The 15,106-nt window shown below is 37.3% G+C and overlaps 1 protein-coding gene across 1 annotated transcript in view; it reads left to right on the forward strand.

Moving 5' to 3' along the window:
• Positions 1 to 452: 452 nt before the first annotated feature.
• ADAMTS20 (ADAM metallopeptidase with thrombospondin type 1 motif, 20) overlaps positions 453 to 15,106 on the forward strand; it is a gene marked incomplete at both ends in the record, with an annotated part of 62,874 nt that continues 48,220 nt past the window's right edge. Inside the window, 7 exons of the mRNA XM_009069510.1 lie at positions 453 to 536; positions 1,230 to 1,354; positions 2,816 to 2,856; positions 3,178 to 3,283; positions 4,387 to 4,533; positions 5,259 to 5,400; positions 6,421 to 6,525. Coding sequence (XP_009067758.1) covers positions 453 to 536; positions 1,230 to 1,354; positions 2,816 to 2,856; positions 3,178 to 3,283; positions 4,387 to 4,533; positions 5,259 to 5,400; positions 6,421 to 6,525 — 750 coding nt within the window. The remainder of the gene's footprint in view (positions 537 to 1,229; positions 1,355 to 2,815; positions 2,857 to 3,177; positions 3,284 to 4,386; positions 4,534 to 5,258; positions 5,401 to 6,420; positions 6,526 to 15,106) is intronic.

The raw sequence follows: 15,106 nt of genomic DNA on the forward strand, positions 1-15,106 counted from the left end.
CAACTTCCAGTAAAAGCGAGGGCAAAAACTTAGTAGTTCAAATGTTGCTTTCTACAACTCTCTAGTGTTTTAGGTATTGATTCTACAAATCTTCCACCTAAACCAGCTTATGTCTAACAGTCACAGTAACATTGTGTTTTTTCTTTCTTTGATATTTTGTCAATAAACTGCGGGTTTTACAGTGTGTAATAAGTGTACTTTTTACATTAGCATTTCAACATGGTGTCTTAAGTGTTTGGAAATGAATGTGAAATTGTAGCTATTTTGATATTAAAAACTGGGCAACTATTTTAATTTGTCACCATATGCTTGAGTAGAAGGTACAGACAGATGCGTGAGATACCTGTTGTGTAGTGACTTGTTTTTCTTTGATAATTTATTTGCTTGATAAAAAGAGATATGCTTTGTCAGATGAGTTTAATATCCTAATCTTCTGACATTTTTCTCTTTAGGTTGCTGCAATCTATAAAGATTCAAGTATTGGAAATCTTATAAATATAGTTATTGTCAAATTAATCGTAATTCACAATGAGCAGGTAAGAAAAATAAATCTTTGAAAGATTTATCTCAAGTATAAGAAACAAAATGCAAAATGAATTTGCATTGTGGTTACACAGTTAAAATTTCTATAGTTTTAGATACAAAATATTTTCTTTAACGATAACATTTTGTTTTCAAATAGGAGACCAAATGTCAAGTGTGAGGTTAACTGCAGGGCATATATTTAATGCCTGTATTTCCTTGTCTCTCTATTAGCATCTCCAGTTGACCTCTATTGGCATAAGACAGATGCCATAGGAAAGCTTATGGCATAACTACCTAAAGTGTGGTTATACACATGGAAACATGACGGGGAAATGACAGCTCTTACAGAGTGTTTTGATGAAGGGTTTTCAGCCCTAACAGCTGTAATATTTTAAGATTATAAGAAGTATACACTTTTCAAATACATTTATTTATCGTGAATGTCTTGTCACTTTTTAATATTTAACACATGGCACGTGCTCACATACATTGTTTAAAATAATGGTTCTCATGACTGATGACTAAATTGAGACCTGATCCTACAAACAAATCTGTGTGAGGGAACTCTTCTGTGGTGTCCTGCTGACTTTCTTTCCATGCACAGTCTTTATTTCGTGGATTAGCACCACAAATGACAATGCAATACGTGCAAGTGCATGAGTAGTAAAACTCTTACATGACGCTTTTGGCTATTTCTTTCTTAGGAAGGACCAGCTATCACTTTTAATGCAGCTACCACTCTTCGTAATTTTTGCTTATGGCAGCAAGGACAAAACACTTTGGATGATACTCACCCTTCTCATCATGATACTGCTGTTCTCATCACTAGGTACAGTATCTAAAATAGCCATAATTACTCAGCTAGATGGGATAAATGCTTCAGTTCTGTTTTTCTGACATAATCTTTTAACCATTCTGCTGGCATTGTTCGCGGATGACTGAAGTGAATAAAGGCTATCTTACACTTCCCAAACCACTAATTGTCATTACGTGAGCAATTATTCTTGGCAGTGCTAGGTTGGTAGCTAAGCATCTGATGATCCTTTGGTTAAAGATGATGGAAATGAAGTAGACCTGAAATTGTTACAAGGAAATTAAGTCTTTGCCATTGTACATATATGTGATAGGATCAGAGAGTTTTATGTAATGGAATCAGCTGAAGGATGCAATGATGATCGGCTCTCAATAGCTCAGGAGTAATCAGAACTATCAAAAGCTTAAAATGGAAAACATTTAAATATTAGTATATATTCTTCCTGTACACCGATCACCTCAGTGAAGGTTCTGATGTTCATTCACTGAAATATAGTCTCTTGCTCTTATTTTTCACTCATTTTTTTCCCCCAGTGTTCAAATTGGACACACTCCAGCACATCAAGCTGTATGATGTTTGTCCTGAATTTTACGTTGTTAGTTTGGCAGATGATCCACCATGTGAGGTGGTTTCAAGTATACTTGATACTGCAGGTTTTTCAGCAGCATTTCATGCTTGATCTAGCTTCTGCATGTCGTGGTTTAACCTCAGCCAGCAGCCAAGAACCACGCAGCTGCTTACACTCCCTCCTCCCCGGTCTTCCCCCCCCAGCCCGGAGGAATGGGGAGGAGAACAACTGGAGTAAAATATGTGGGTTGAGATAAGGACAGTTTAATAACAATACAGAGCGGAATGAGCCACAATGCCAATAGATAATGAAAAGAAACCAAAATCAGTGATGCACAATACAATTGCTCACCACCCGCGGACCGGCGCACCCCGAACCTCCCCCAGGATCGGCCCCTTCCGGCCTGGAACACCGGGCATGACGTGCCATGGTGGGGAATATCCCTTTGGCTAGTTCAAGTCACCTGTCCCGGCTATGCTCCCTCCCAATTTCCTGTGTATCTTCTCACTGGTAGAGCATGAGACACAGGCAAGAAAATGTCCTTGGTTATGATAAACACAACCCAGCAAAACCAAAACAACAATGTATTATCACTTCTGAATTCAAAACACTGCACTACGCTAGCTACTGAGAAAATTAACCCCATCCTGGCTAAAACCAGGACACTGCATTGTAGAGAAATTACATAGCATTTTAATTTTTATTCTTGCAACCTACTTAGAAAGCTTAGTGCTTAGTATGGTTAATTTAATTTACTTTCACTAGAATACAAATAATTTAAATGCACCTGTAAGATTAAAATTGAGAAGCAGATTTGCAAATGCTGTAACTAGTATAGTAACAGTGAAATACTTTTAAAATGTTCTTTTATTTGCTGTAATAATTTTAAATAAATCTTTTCCTTCAAGGGAAGATATCTGCAGAGCTAGAGAGAAATGTGATACTCTTGGTGAGTTTTCTTTTTTAATCAGTATGATTTTATAACAGAAAAGATATGAGAATCTCACTGTAGGGAGAAAAATCAATTAAGAATAAATCAGAAAATAAGTGCAAAATTCAAGTAACACAGACAAAAAGAATAGTTTTGCATTTCTCTTTGCCACTCAGCCCTGGCACATACTTTGGTGTCTGGTGGTTGTTCATTTTGTGTAAATTTTCTGCACACTTGAGTCATGACTTTCAACTTGAGTACCACAGTATTTGCTGTACTACATGGCACTACATGAAAATTCGTTCTCTTAAGCTTTTATATAAGGATTTGATTTTGCAGGTTTAGCAGAGCTAGGTACAATGTGTGACCCACTCCGCAGCTGTTCTGTAAGCGAAGAAAATGGATTGAGCGCTGCTTTTACTATAGCACATGAGCTTGGACACGTGTAAGTACCTATTTCTCAGCAAGTAATTTTTTTTAATTTCCTTTTGAATATGACCGTGTTCCAGTGATTGACTCTACATGTCTAAGAGGGCGCAGTCTGCCACAGCCTTCTAGAAGAGTCATGATTTTGCCCCATGTAGTGAGCCAGCTCTGTCCGTAATCCTAGAGGTAAAGGAATTGTGGACTTTGTAACCTGGTTGGTATCCTGAATTATAGATAAAACTGGCCATACAGCTGAATTCTGTCCTTTGGTCATATGAACTGGTTGGGACACTGGGACATATCCTAGGTGTGCAACATAGTCATGTTAACTCCAACTTCATTCTAGCCCTGTTAGGAATTTGCCTTTCAGAAAAGACAATTGCTAATATAATACAGAAATATTCTTCCTTGTGTTTGATCCTTTCAGAATACAGTAGAGTAACACCCAGAAATACTTTACACAGAAAAATAAGAGGAGATGACAGCATTTTGTTTAATGAAGCATATCTCATCAGTCATGGCAGGAAGGTGCTATACTCTAGTTCCATGAGGCATGCCAAAGTGTAGGTAATGATGTTACAGAGCTCAGTAGCTAGTTTGTTGAATTTTACCTGCCTGCAAGGTCATTTAGATGTGTGGCATTTGTCATGGTGCTTAAACCGAGGTATAAAATAAGACGATGTGTTAGTTGCATTGAGTATATTATTGATGTGCTCTGCAGTTTTTGTTACTGAATAGTAGGAGTTTATGATGTGAATGTTGGGGTAGCATCTTATGGACAGTCTAGCCAGGGCCTATATATTCATTTGAGGAGATGGGTTGTTCCTTTAAAGTGGCATACTCCTAAAACAATGGAATTTTTCTGGTGAGCTAAAGAATTATGTAATTGTAAAATTCTTCCTGTACCCAGCATTATATAACTTGAAGGATTTTAGATAAGGAGAGGATTATGTAAGGCATTTTGAAGATACCTATTGCCATAGTGTCAGATAAATATATTGAGTCCCATTAGATTTTAAGGCATTTTCAAAGTCAAAACTCAAGCATGTGCTGCTACAGCAAAGAAAGTTTCAGTTCATTATTGCTGAATTTGTTTTGGAGTTTGTCTATTTTGCTTTATAGATTTAATGTGCCTCATGATGACAGTTTTAAATGTAAAGAAGCTGGAATTAAGCATCAATATCATGTGATGGCTCCAACTTTAAATTATCATACAAGTCCATGGACCTGGTCAAAATGCAGTCAAAAATATATCACTGAATTTCTCGAGTGAGTGCCAATATAATGCTATGGTGTAGAGGTTTGGGTTTTTTGCTTTAGGGGTTTTTTTTGGTGGTTTTTTTTTTGGTGGGTTTTTTTGTTTGTTTGTGTGTTTGTTGTTTGTTTTTTTCCCTCCAATTTAATATATTTCTGAGAAGTATTTTAAAGCTATTGCTTAAACACAGTTTTTGTGTTGTTCTTAGTTTTAACCAAAGACTTGTAGGGCCTCAGTCCTCCAGAAAAATACATGTATCTAACTTTGGATGATTCGCAACTTAGTTAAAGTTGCGCTGAACATGTAAAGCTAAGAGGATATTTTATTTTTATAAGTGTAGTGGCATTCTTTGTTGAAAATACCTTTAGTATGATTTTAATATGTTGGAATAGACATACATTATTTTCTCAAAGTTTTTCTGTAAAAAATAAGTGATAGGTATCATTTAGGCAGTGCCATCATTTTTTTATTCCCCTGTAAGAATGTGAAAATGAGAAATGAGAGCCAGAAAGGGAAAAAAAACCCCACCGAATTTTGTTTGTTGGATCTAAGTGCAAAATCCAGAAAAAGGAAAATGAAGTCACCTGATTTATTTCATTACCTTTAATTGAAATCATTATATAGGCAAGTAGTCATGCAAACCCATAACTCCACTGAGATATGCATGTGTAAGTGTTGTGCGTAGGTTCCTAATGAATAAAGAGTGATTTATTCACTTTTTGTTGCTGTTTTACAACAGTACTGGTTATGGTGAATGCCTCCTAGACAAACCTAGTGGAAAAATATATGACCCATCCTCTCAGCTGCCTGGGTCAATGTACGATGTCAACAAGCAGTGTGAACTTATGTTTGGTATTGGATCACAGGTCTGCCCATATCTGGTGAGTGAAAAACAAAGTCATACTCAGTCTATACTAAAAAACTACTGTTTTCACCTAATAGGTTATATCTTACTGTAGGACGTCTTGCTTCTCTGCTTCTTTCAATGCTTTTAAAAAATTTATAACTTGAAAGTAAATATATTTAGAACATTTGTTCTAAATGTAGATTCCTTTTACTTTGTCAGAGAGTAAAAAAATATTTTCATGCCTGATAGAGTGTACATTTTGTATGCAAAATTGAGATATGGAAAGAAAACTTGACTAGATTAATATTGAACCTGCAGTTGTATTTTGAAAGCTTGATGTGGCCATTGCAATATGAAATAAATACAAATATAAAATTATGGCTTTATTAATTACTGTCTGGATGTCATGTAGAGTTAGATTTTGGACCAAATTCTACTAGTATTGTTTGGCTTGTTGAAGCTGTGTAAAGGAAAGAATTTAAGATCTGATTCAGACTGAATTAGGTGGAGCTTTTCACCTGGTAAAATGTTGTTTTGGAGGAGTCAGGCTTTATGGGAATATACTAGAAAAAGGGGAATTCAAAGACCTGAAGATGGTGTTACTGAAGACTACTTTGTAAATTTTGTAATCCGTAAAGGTTATTTGTCTGTGAAGAGCCTTTTAACAGTTTGAAAAGGAAGCATTCTTCTTAATTTTCTAGTCAGTGAATACTAACTCAGTTTAATTCTTGTTAAACTGAGATAGAGTATTTTTCTGGGGGTTTATACTCAAACTGTGTAGTGTAGTATCCACTCTAACAACTTACATATTTTTAAATTAAATTTTCAACTGAAATAGAAAATGAAGTTATCTATTACTCTGATGGGATGAGTTTCAAATATTCCACATTCCTTCTTGGCCTTAAGCAAAATCCATTTTGGTTTTGTGATATCTGTGGAAAATGGTAATATTAATAGACACTAAGGCCAGACAATATGAGAAAATGTGAATATCACAATTAATGTCTAAAATCATGTTACTGGTACAGCAAAAGTAATCTGGTTTTCTTTTTAGAAACAGTGCAAACGCTTATGGTGCACAAGCACAGAAGGTGTTCACAAGGGTTGTCGTACTCAGCACATGCCTTTGGCTGATGGAACAGCTTGTGGTGTGGGAATGGTAAGCCTTGATTTGTTTCTCAGTCATTGCAATTTTTGATGTAGGTAAGGCAGAACAGTGCTTGCTGTGTGGCAGTACTGCGCCTGTAGTATACTCATTATGTGAAGAGTGTCTACTTGTCTTTACCTGCAGTTTGTCTTAGGTCTATAATGGTACGACATAAAAAACATAGATTGTTCAGAATAATTATGAAAATTTATGGATGCCTCATTGGTTAAAAATAGATTAAAGGACTTGGGAAAGTTGCCATCTTGCCTTCTGTTTGAAATATGACATCCCAAAAGTGTGTTTCCCTCAGCTTGTGTGGTTGAGGCTGTTCCACTGAACTAGAACAAATTGAGTCACTTAATAACAGGTGTATACTTTTTTGGAAAGAGGGAGTCTTTGGACTAGCATCTGGTTGCGGTAGTTGTCAGCACATTGTGTCTGTTTCAGACAGAATATCAAAGCATGTATCAGTACCTCTTCACCTCCTCCAAGAAGTGCCTTAGCCGCACATAACTCGTATTCCTACACAGTCTTCCATACTGTAACATAATTCAGGATACTTGGGTCTGTTTGGTCCTTAAAAACAGGAGCTGTCTTCTCACGTAAACCTAATGTGTAGGACTGCATGGCTGCATGAAGTATGGATTGAATATTTTGACAGATAAAAAGAGAAGTGGAAACTGGATTTTCTATACCCTGCTCATTTGATAAAGAGTGTTTGGGTGATGAGAGTGCAGCTCTCTGCTTCCACATATGGCTGGTTGTATTTGAATACAGATCTTGATCTGTATTCTTGGATGATATAACCTTTCTTGGGCTGACCATAAGGGTCATGAATATCTAATTAGTAGACAGAGTCAAGGCACTTACAGAACCTTGATAGAAACAGAAGTAGTGGTAGAGACTAGTTGAATTCACTTACCAGTGAAGATTTGAGGGTTTCGGTGTTGGATTTGTGTGTAAGTTTGGGAAGTGAAAAGAAATTAGGTGCTTGGGCTCTTTATTGGTCTAGTCTTTGGCTTTTTCCTGTCTCACTTTGCTATCAGTGAACAGAATTATTTCCTTATCTGTCAGGGTATTGTGAAAACAAATATTTCAGAATTTTTACATGCTCAGGTATGACAGTGATATATGGGTGATTTATTATGTTGAGCTGCTTTTAACAGTAGTGTGCTCTGGCAACTTCAGGGTTTGTGGGAGCAATTTTAACTTTTTTTTTACAGTTTTATATGTTCAAAGGTGATTTAAAAGTCTAGTTTTATTTCTGTGTATTATAGGTTGCTGCATATTACTCAGTTATTTCTAAATTTCCCCCAGTAATTTTTGATCTTTACAGATTCAGTATTTGCTAAGGCAGTATTACTGTGGAATTTGTAAATAGTATCTTAGTGGATAACAATCCAGTGGATAAACTGTCTTGAATGGTTTCTTTCTGTCTTGCAAGATTAGAAAAAGTTACTTGAAGATTGCAGTCTGAGCATTGCTTGATTATAACCTATGCATGCAGTTCATGTTACAATGTTTAACAAATTTTTCAGTCAGTTACTCATCATAAAGGAAGTTCATCTTTTATATAAAACTTCATGTGGAATCTTCACTTCAAGTGACTCAGAGGATTTCTTTTATATAAGAATACAAAAACCTATTTTATGTAATTAGTGTAGTGAAACCATCTTTCACTACGAAGTGAAGAGCTAATTACTGCTATTACCTCTGAAAGATGTAAGAAAGAAAAGCAATTAATTAATCTGACAAATTGTCATCTGTTCCTGTCTAAGGGACAGCTCTTTTCAAGCTCAGTCTGCAAGTTGCTATTGATGTTAATGGGCATAAGACATGGTGACTAGTAGTTCTAATTAATATTTGCTTCCAAGCTAAATCAATTTATATTTGGCACTTGCAACATAGTTCCTATGATGCCATTTAAGGCATTTGTTATTTTAGTATCAACTTTTAGAGCTTTGATTTCACAGGTCATGTGTCTGATTAGTGAATCGTAGAATAAACCATGTTGGAAGAGACCAAAAAGATCATCAAGCCCAACCCTACCGTGGTTACTAGACCAATGGCACTAAGTATCACATTCAGTTTCATCTTGAAAACCTCCAGGGATTGTGAATCCACCTCCTCCCTGGGCAGCCCATTCCAATGCCTGACAACTCTCTCCATAAAAAATCTCTTCCTAATATCCAACCTAAACCTCCCCTGGCAGAGCTTGAGTCTGTGCCTTCTTGTCCTCCTGCTGGTTGCCTGGGAGAAGATACCAACCCCCATCTGACTACAACCTCCTTGCAGGTAGTTGTAGAGGGTGATAAGGTCACCTCTGAGCCCTGGCTTTGAACACTGTCAGGGTCAGGGCAGCCACCACGTCCCTGGACAACCTGTTCCAGTGTCTCACCACCTTTACAGTAAAAAACCTTTTTCTAATATCTAGTTTGCCAGGTGAGACTGACTGCTCTATAGTTCCTTGCTTCTTCAGCTTTCCATTTCTTGAAAATGAGGGTTATGCTTCCCTTTTTCCAGTCATCAGGAGCTTCACCTGACTGCCAGGATTTCTGGAAAATTATAGATAGTGGCTTAGAAACTTCATCAGCCAGTTCCTTCAGGGTCCGAGGATGAATCTCATCAGGACCCATGGACTTACGCACATCAGGTTCCTGAGATGGTCTCGAACCTGACCCTCTTGCACAGTGGGTTTAGGGGTTTCATCCCCCCCAGTTTCCACCTTGCCCTTCTCGGTCTGGTCACAATGGCTAGAGCACTTGGTGTTGAAGACTGAGGAAAAGAAGTCATTAAGAACCTCAGCCTTTTCTATATCCAGGGTAGCCAGTTCTCCCGTTTGCTTCTGGAGAGGGCCCACATAATCTCTAGCCTTCCTTTTACACATGGCATACCTGTAGAAGCCTTTCTTGTTACCCTTAATGTCCCTGTCTAGCCTCAACTCCAACTGTGCCTTAGCTTTCCTATGTCTCTAGCTTCTCTTACAGTTTCTCTGTATTTTTCCCAGACCATTTGTTCTCCCTTTCACCTCCTAAAGGCCTCTTTTTTTTCCCTTGAGTTTCCTCAGCACTTTGTTATTCACCCACAGAGGCCTTCTGGCATTTTTGTCCTATTTCCTGCATGTCTGGATGCATTGGTCCTGAGCTTGAAGTAGTTGATCCTTAAATATCAGCCAGGGGTCTTGGGCCCCTCTGCCTTCCAGGACTTCATCCCAAGGGACTCTGCCAAGAAGGTCCTTGAAGAAGCCAAAGTCTGCTGTCCTGAAGTCCAGGGCAGTGATCTTGCTGTGTGCCTTCCTCACTGCCCTAAGGATCTCAAACCACCATCTTGTGGTCACTACAGCCAAGGCTGCCTTGGAGCACCACATTCCTCACCAGCTCCTCCCTGTTGGTGAGCACAAGGTTCAGCACAGCTCCTCTCCTTGTTGGTTCCTCTAATAATAATAATAATGGCAATAATGAAGTTCATGCAGTTTTTAGCAGCATAGTTTATATGATATTCCAATACTCTGTTTGAGTATTGAGCGATGCATATCTGAGCCCCTGAAAAAACCTCCAAAGAAGAATAGTTGTTGAAACCATCTGTCTTCTATAAGTGGCATTCTCAGAACAAGACTCTTTTGCTATGAAAATGACAGCAAAAATACCCAATTAGGTGTGAGGATTTTATCATTATTTTTGAGGCACTTGAAGTGGTTGCACTCTGATCCCTCCTGGATTCCTGAGGAATATAGAAATACACCCATATTCCATTGATTCCTTGGACATTGGAAGGGAGAGGTAGCTGTGTGATTCTGACCCGAACTTTTCCAGGTCCTGGAACTGTCTCTGTGTTCTACATAATAGCAGTTTGCTACTTAAACATTTTAAAAACCAGATGTCACAGAAGTTTGGGAAAAGCTGTTTAGCAGCAAGAAGGAATTCACATCATACAAATAGACATTTGATTGGAAAGCATGAGTGTTTGTGTGTGTTAAAGAAATATTTTTCATTTCTAGTCACTGTAGATATATAGTGTATATTGAGCTAGTGTCTAAAAATATTTAGAATAGCTATCAAGTGAATTAAGAAATCATCCTAGTCCCTTTAACATAAAAGAGAAGGATACAGGGACAATTGAGAATGGGGATGCAGGGCAACAAAGAATTGCTTTGAACAATAAAATGTACCATTCTGATTCTGAAATGTGTTTGCTGTTCTTCACTTGTAGGTTACTACCCATGTATTGATTTCTATTAAAAATCATTGCGTAACTTGACTACCTCATAAATGTCGTACATGAAGATAGTTAATCTGAAAGAATAAATCATTATATGTATATATATGTAAAGTAAGTACAAAGAATTCAGGTGGACTTTATCAGAGTTGGGTGATAGAGGGTTATGTTCACCATCTGGAAAGCAGCAGCAGGTCTTTTGAACTGTAAGAATAGGATAAAGTATGAGCTGAAACCAATAATTTTTTTCTGTACACTGGGATTTCTGGAATACTTTTCAGATGAGGTGCAATTTCAGGAAAATTAAAAGTTTCTAGGAAAAATAAATTATGCAGATTATTTGCAAGAAAAAATTGAAAATGTCGAAAAACATCAAATGTGCATTTTGTAGGTAATGTGAGTAATAAATTTAAGCTTGTCTGAGATTCCATGCTACAGAGATAGACCCGAGATCCATGATTACAACTTCAGTTAGACATCTTTCCAAGCTCTATTTCTTCTGCCTTGTGTACTCATTAGCCACTCTATTTTCACTCCTTTTATATGCTCTAGGGTCCCACTTCTCATCTTGGTTCTTTGAGCAGTGAGCTCTCTGGACCATATATATTATACAAAGAAGACAGAGAGCAGGTGTAGGTCTAATGTATAGCAAAAAGTTTCCTTACATCTGTGCACAGCAGACAAGACAGGGAGAGGCCTGTAGCAGTACATTCATTCAAGGGAATGAATAAGAACACCCCATACACATAAATAGAGCCAGCAACAACAGAAGTTTGACATTCGTCTGAGTGGATGTTCTTATCACTCCCTGCTCATGGGGTTATGTGCTGACTCTGTGAAACTTCTAGGAGTCAACTCCATGAAACTTCGAGGATTCATACTACTTTCCTAGCTCTATGTGGCTGGAATTTACTTTGAAACAATTTGTGCTCATACTTCAGCTACAAGCCAGATGTGTTACAGTGAACTGATCTTGTGCTGCAGCACTATTCAGTGTTTTTCTGTTTTGTGGCACCAGCTGTGCCCATTTTCCTTTCCTGCATTTGATCCACTACAACTTTCTTTTCCTGTGCTGTTCACAGTCATTCCACCACATAATTTGGATTGTATTTTATAAGGCAAACAAAATTAAAACTGAATATTTGGCAGGCAAAATACAGACCATCATGTCCACTTCTGTAATGTTTTGTCCTTTTCATTTTCTCCTCATACTTGTCTTCAGTATTCAGTCATCTTTTTTACTTTTAGAAGCACCAACAGCTACCAGTAGCATTCATGGAAATATGTTGGTGTCTGGAAACAGCCTCAGGAAAATCTGTTCATCTCCTTTCCTGCAAGGCTACATGGGGCTCCAGTGCATGAAACTATGTGCTCATACCCTGAGCAGAAGTGTGTAAGTCTTTGCCCCAGTATCTTCGAAACACATGTGTATCTCTGGGAGTAGACTGGAAAATATAGGCAGTAAGAGTGAACTTGGAGTCCTTTTCTTGCTGTGAGCTATTCCAGGCTGTGTTTGAAGTGTTTGAGTTCAGAGGAGCTGTAGTCCTGTTCCGCATACATCTATCACTCTACTTGATTGAGTCGAAATCCAGCATAGCCTGGCAATTAATGCTTATTAGCATTAATTTAGCAAGGTCAGTAAGAGATAAGTTGGAAGCACTCAAAATCAGTTGATGAAATCATAGCTTAGTCAATAGACAAGAGTCAGACTGCTCATTATAGGCAGGTTATTAATAAATATAAATCTGGACACCTGTAGGCTCATTGATTCCAAATTTGAACCATTAACTCTCCCTCTCATCTCTGAAGATATAATTATCAGATGTGGATTTGCATCAGAATTTCTGTCCTTTTGACAGAAAACTAACTGTTGACCTTGGCTAGAGCTGCATTGCCACTTACTACAATCGGTATGTTTGGAATTACGTGTGAAACCCACTTTACATGATGCATATGTTATATTTGCCATAACAAATGTAGGAAAAAAATTGTTAGCAATTATATTTAAGTTTATGGAAGTTCTGTGTATCATAATATTCTTAGTGAAGCAATGATTCAAGCAAGCACTGAGGAACATCTGGAATGCGTCTGGTGCTGGAGCTTTCTACCGTGACTTCATCATGTTGCTTCTGTAGGAATGCAGCAGAATAATAGCTGAGACAAGTTTGTTGAATAAGCTATTAAAATCCCAGATGTGAACATATGCTTTGCGTTTTTATGGATCAAAATAATGCTGTTGTGGGTATGAAATTTCATTTTACAACTTTCTCTTTTCCTGAAATCTCCCTTCGAGTTCTTGCAAATGTTTTTGTGGACGGAAGAAGAACCTAAATGCTAGGTCACTGTCCCATATTTGAATGAAGTATTCATTTTGTGAAGGGGGATTTAGAATCACAGAATCATAGACTTTTAGGGGTTGGAATGGGCCTTACAGATCATCCGGTCGCAACCCCTTGCCACGGGCAGGGACACCTCCCCACTAGACCAGGTTGCTCAAGGCCTCATCCAGCCTGGCCTTGAACATCGCCAGGGTTGGGGTAGCCACCAGTTCCCTGGGCAATCTGTACCAATGTCTCACCACCCTTGCAGTAAAAAACCATTTTCCTAATATCTAATCTAAAATTCCTAAACTTCTTCAGTCTTTAGTGTAAAAAAATATGTCCTAAGATGCTAATAACAGTTCTTGGAAAGGCAAGTTCTTAATGTTTTCTCATTTACTCTATGGCTGTGCTACATAGAAAGTCTTATCTTTTATTGCCAGGTACTTGATGATAGGTACTAGAAGGCTTGGGTGTCAAGGTACCCTAAGGGTATCTTAAAAAAATTATTAAAAACTAGTAATAAGCACTCCAGTGAGGATTCATATGCAAGTATACAATTAAATAATGGTGGGTTTTGGTGTAAGTTAAAACATCAGTCTTAGCATCAAGCAAGTCATGATTTGACCAATTGCCTGGATCATTTAAACAGTTGTACGACAAGATAGATCTGACTTTTGTTCTGTGTTTGCTTTGGGCTTGAGAATCCACTTGAATTGTCAAATTGCTTCTAGGAATTACTTTAGGCAGTGATAAACCCACTGAACAAGATAAGAGTTTTATGTCATTCAGCTATATTCAGAAATATTTCACATGATATTTGTGGTCAGCAAAATTTATGTTAATTGATACTTCCTACAATAAATTCATACCATCATGATAACTCTTTGAGAAATTCTATGTAATCTTTAAATTAATTGTGAAAAAAGGAGTGTAATCCTTGAATTATTTTCATCAGAGGTTCTTAAATTGTTTTATGTGCCAGAGACTTTAGTTACCAAAATCCTTCCAGACTTTAAGGTAATTTGGAGCTGGTTTGTGTCACAGAGAGCCAAAGCCTTAGCTTCAAAAATAACAAGTGGTTGAGTTGATACAATCTGCTCTGATGATTCTAGTGACTGATCTATGTATATTCTACAGGGAAAGATGGTATAAGCCACTCCCTGTAAAGATGACTAGGAGAATCCCTCCTGACAACAAACATAATTAATGATGAGTCTAATCCTGAGTCTGCAAACAGGCATCTGCAATAAAGAACTCTCTCTATTATGTGTGAGCACTGACCCCACGTATTCAGTTCTGCCCAATGTCTTGTCTCCAGATGTGGGCAGTTTTTGATGCCCTGGAGGGTGTGTGGAGTCAAGGTCAAAGCTGACACATTATCCACATAGAAGTCAGCAGGATGCATAGTGCTGACATTATAGTATATTGTAAATATTCTGCTTTAGTATGTAAACTATTCCACTATGTTGTGATCAAATATAACACTTAGAATTTTCGAAAGCATACAAGTGAATAAGAATTCCATCTGCCCAAAGTCATCAATAGGATTAGTGGTGATAATACCTGCAGGTTTTTTTAAAAATGTCACACATGCACCAATCACAAGATTCTCATTTAAACTTTTTAGTCATGTACGTCTCGAATAACCACTGAAGTAAATACATATTTGCAGTCAGGGACTGAGATAGTAAATACTTAGAAGGCAGAGATTCATCACTTGATGCTTCTGAAAAAAAATAGCAACTTTCTATTAATGGTAACAGTTTACAGTTATGGGGTGTTGAAGTCTCATAACTGACATGACCACAACAAAATAGTCTTGCAATCTTTGCCTTCTTAATAATGTAAATCCCAGCAGGTGAAATGAAAATTGCTGCTTTATGTAAATTTTTAGTTGGAAATAGGAATAAATCTGAAGTAACAGAATAGTCATTGCAATGTAGTATCTTGCTCTAAGAATTATTATTTCTTTAACTGTTAATTCCATTTTAATGGTAATAATAAATTTGTTAAATTAGTAGTAAATAATAAATTTTTTAAAATATAAATAAATTCAA

This window comes from Acanthisitta chloris, unplaced genomic scaffold (assembly GCF_000695815.1).
Source record: "Acanthisitta chloris isolate BGI_N310 unplaced genomic scaffold, ASM69581v1 scaffold5232, whole genome shotgun sequence".
Lineage (NCBI taxonomy): Eukaryota > Metazoa > Chordata > Aves > Passeriformes > Acanthisittidae > Acanthisitta > Acanthisitta chloris.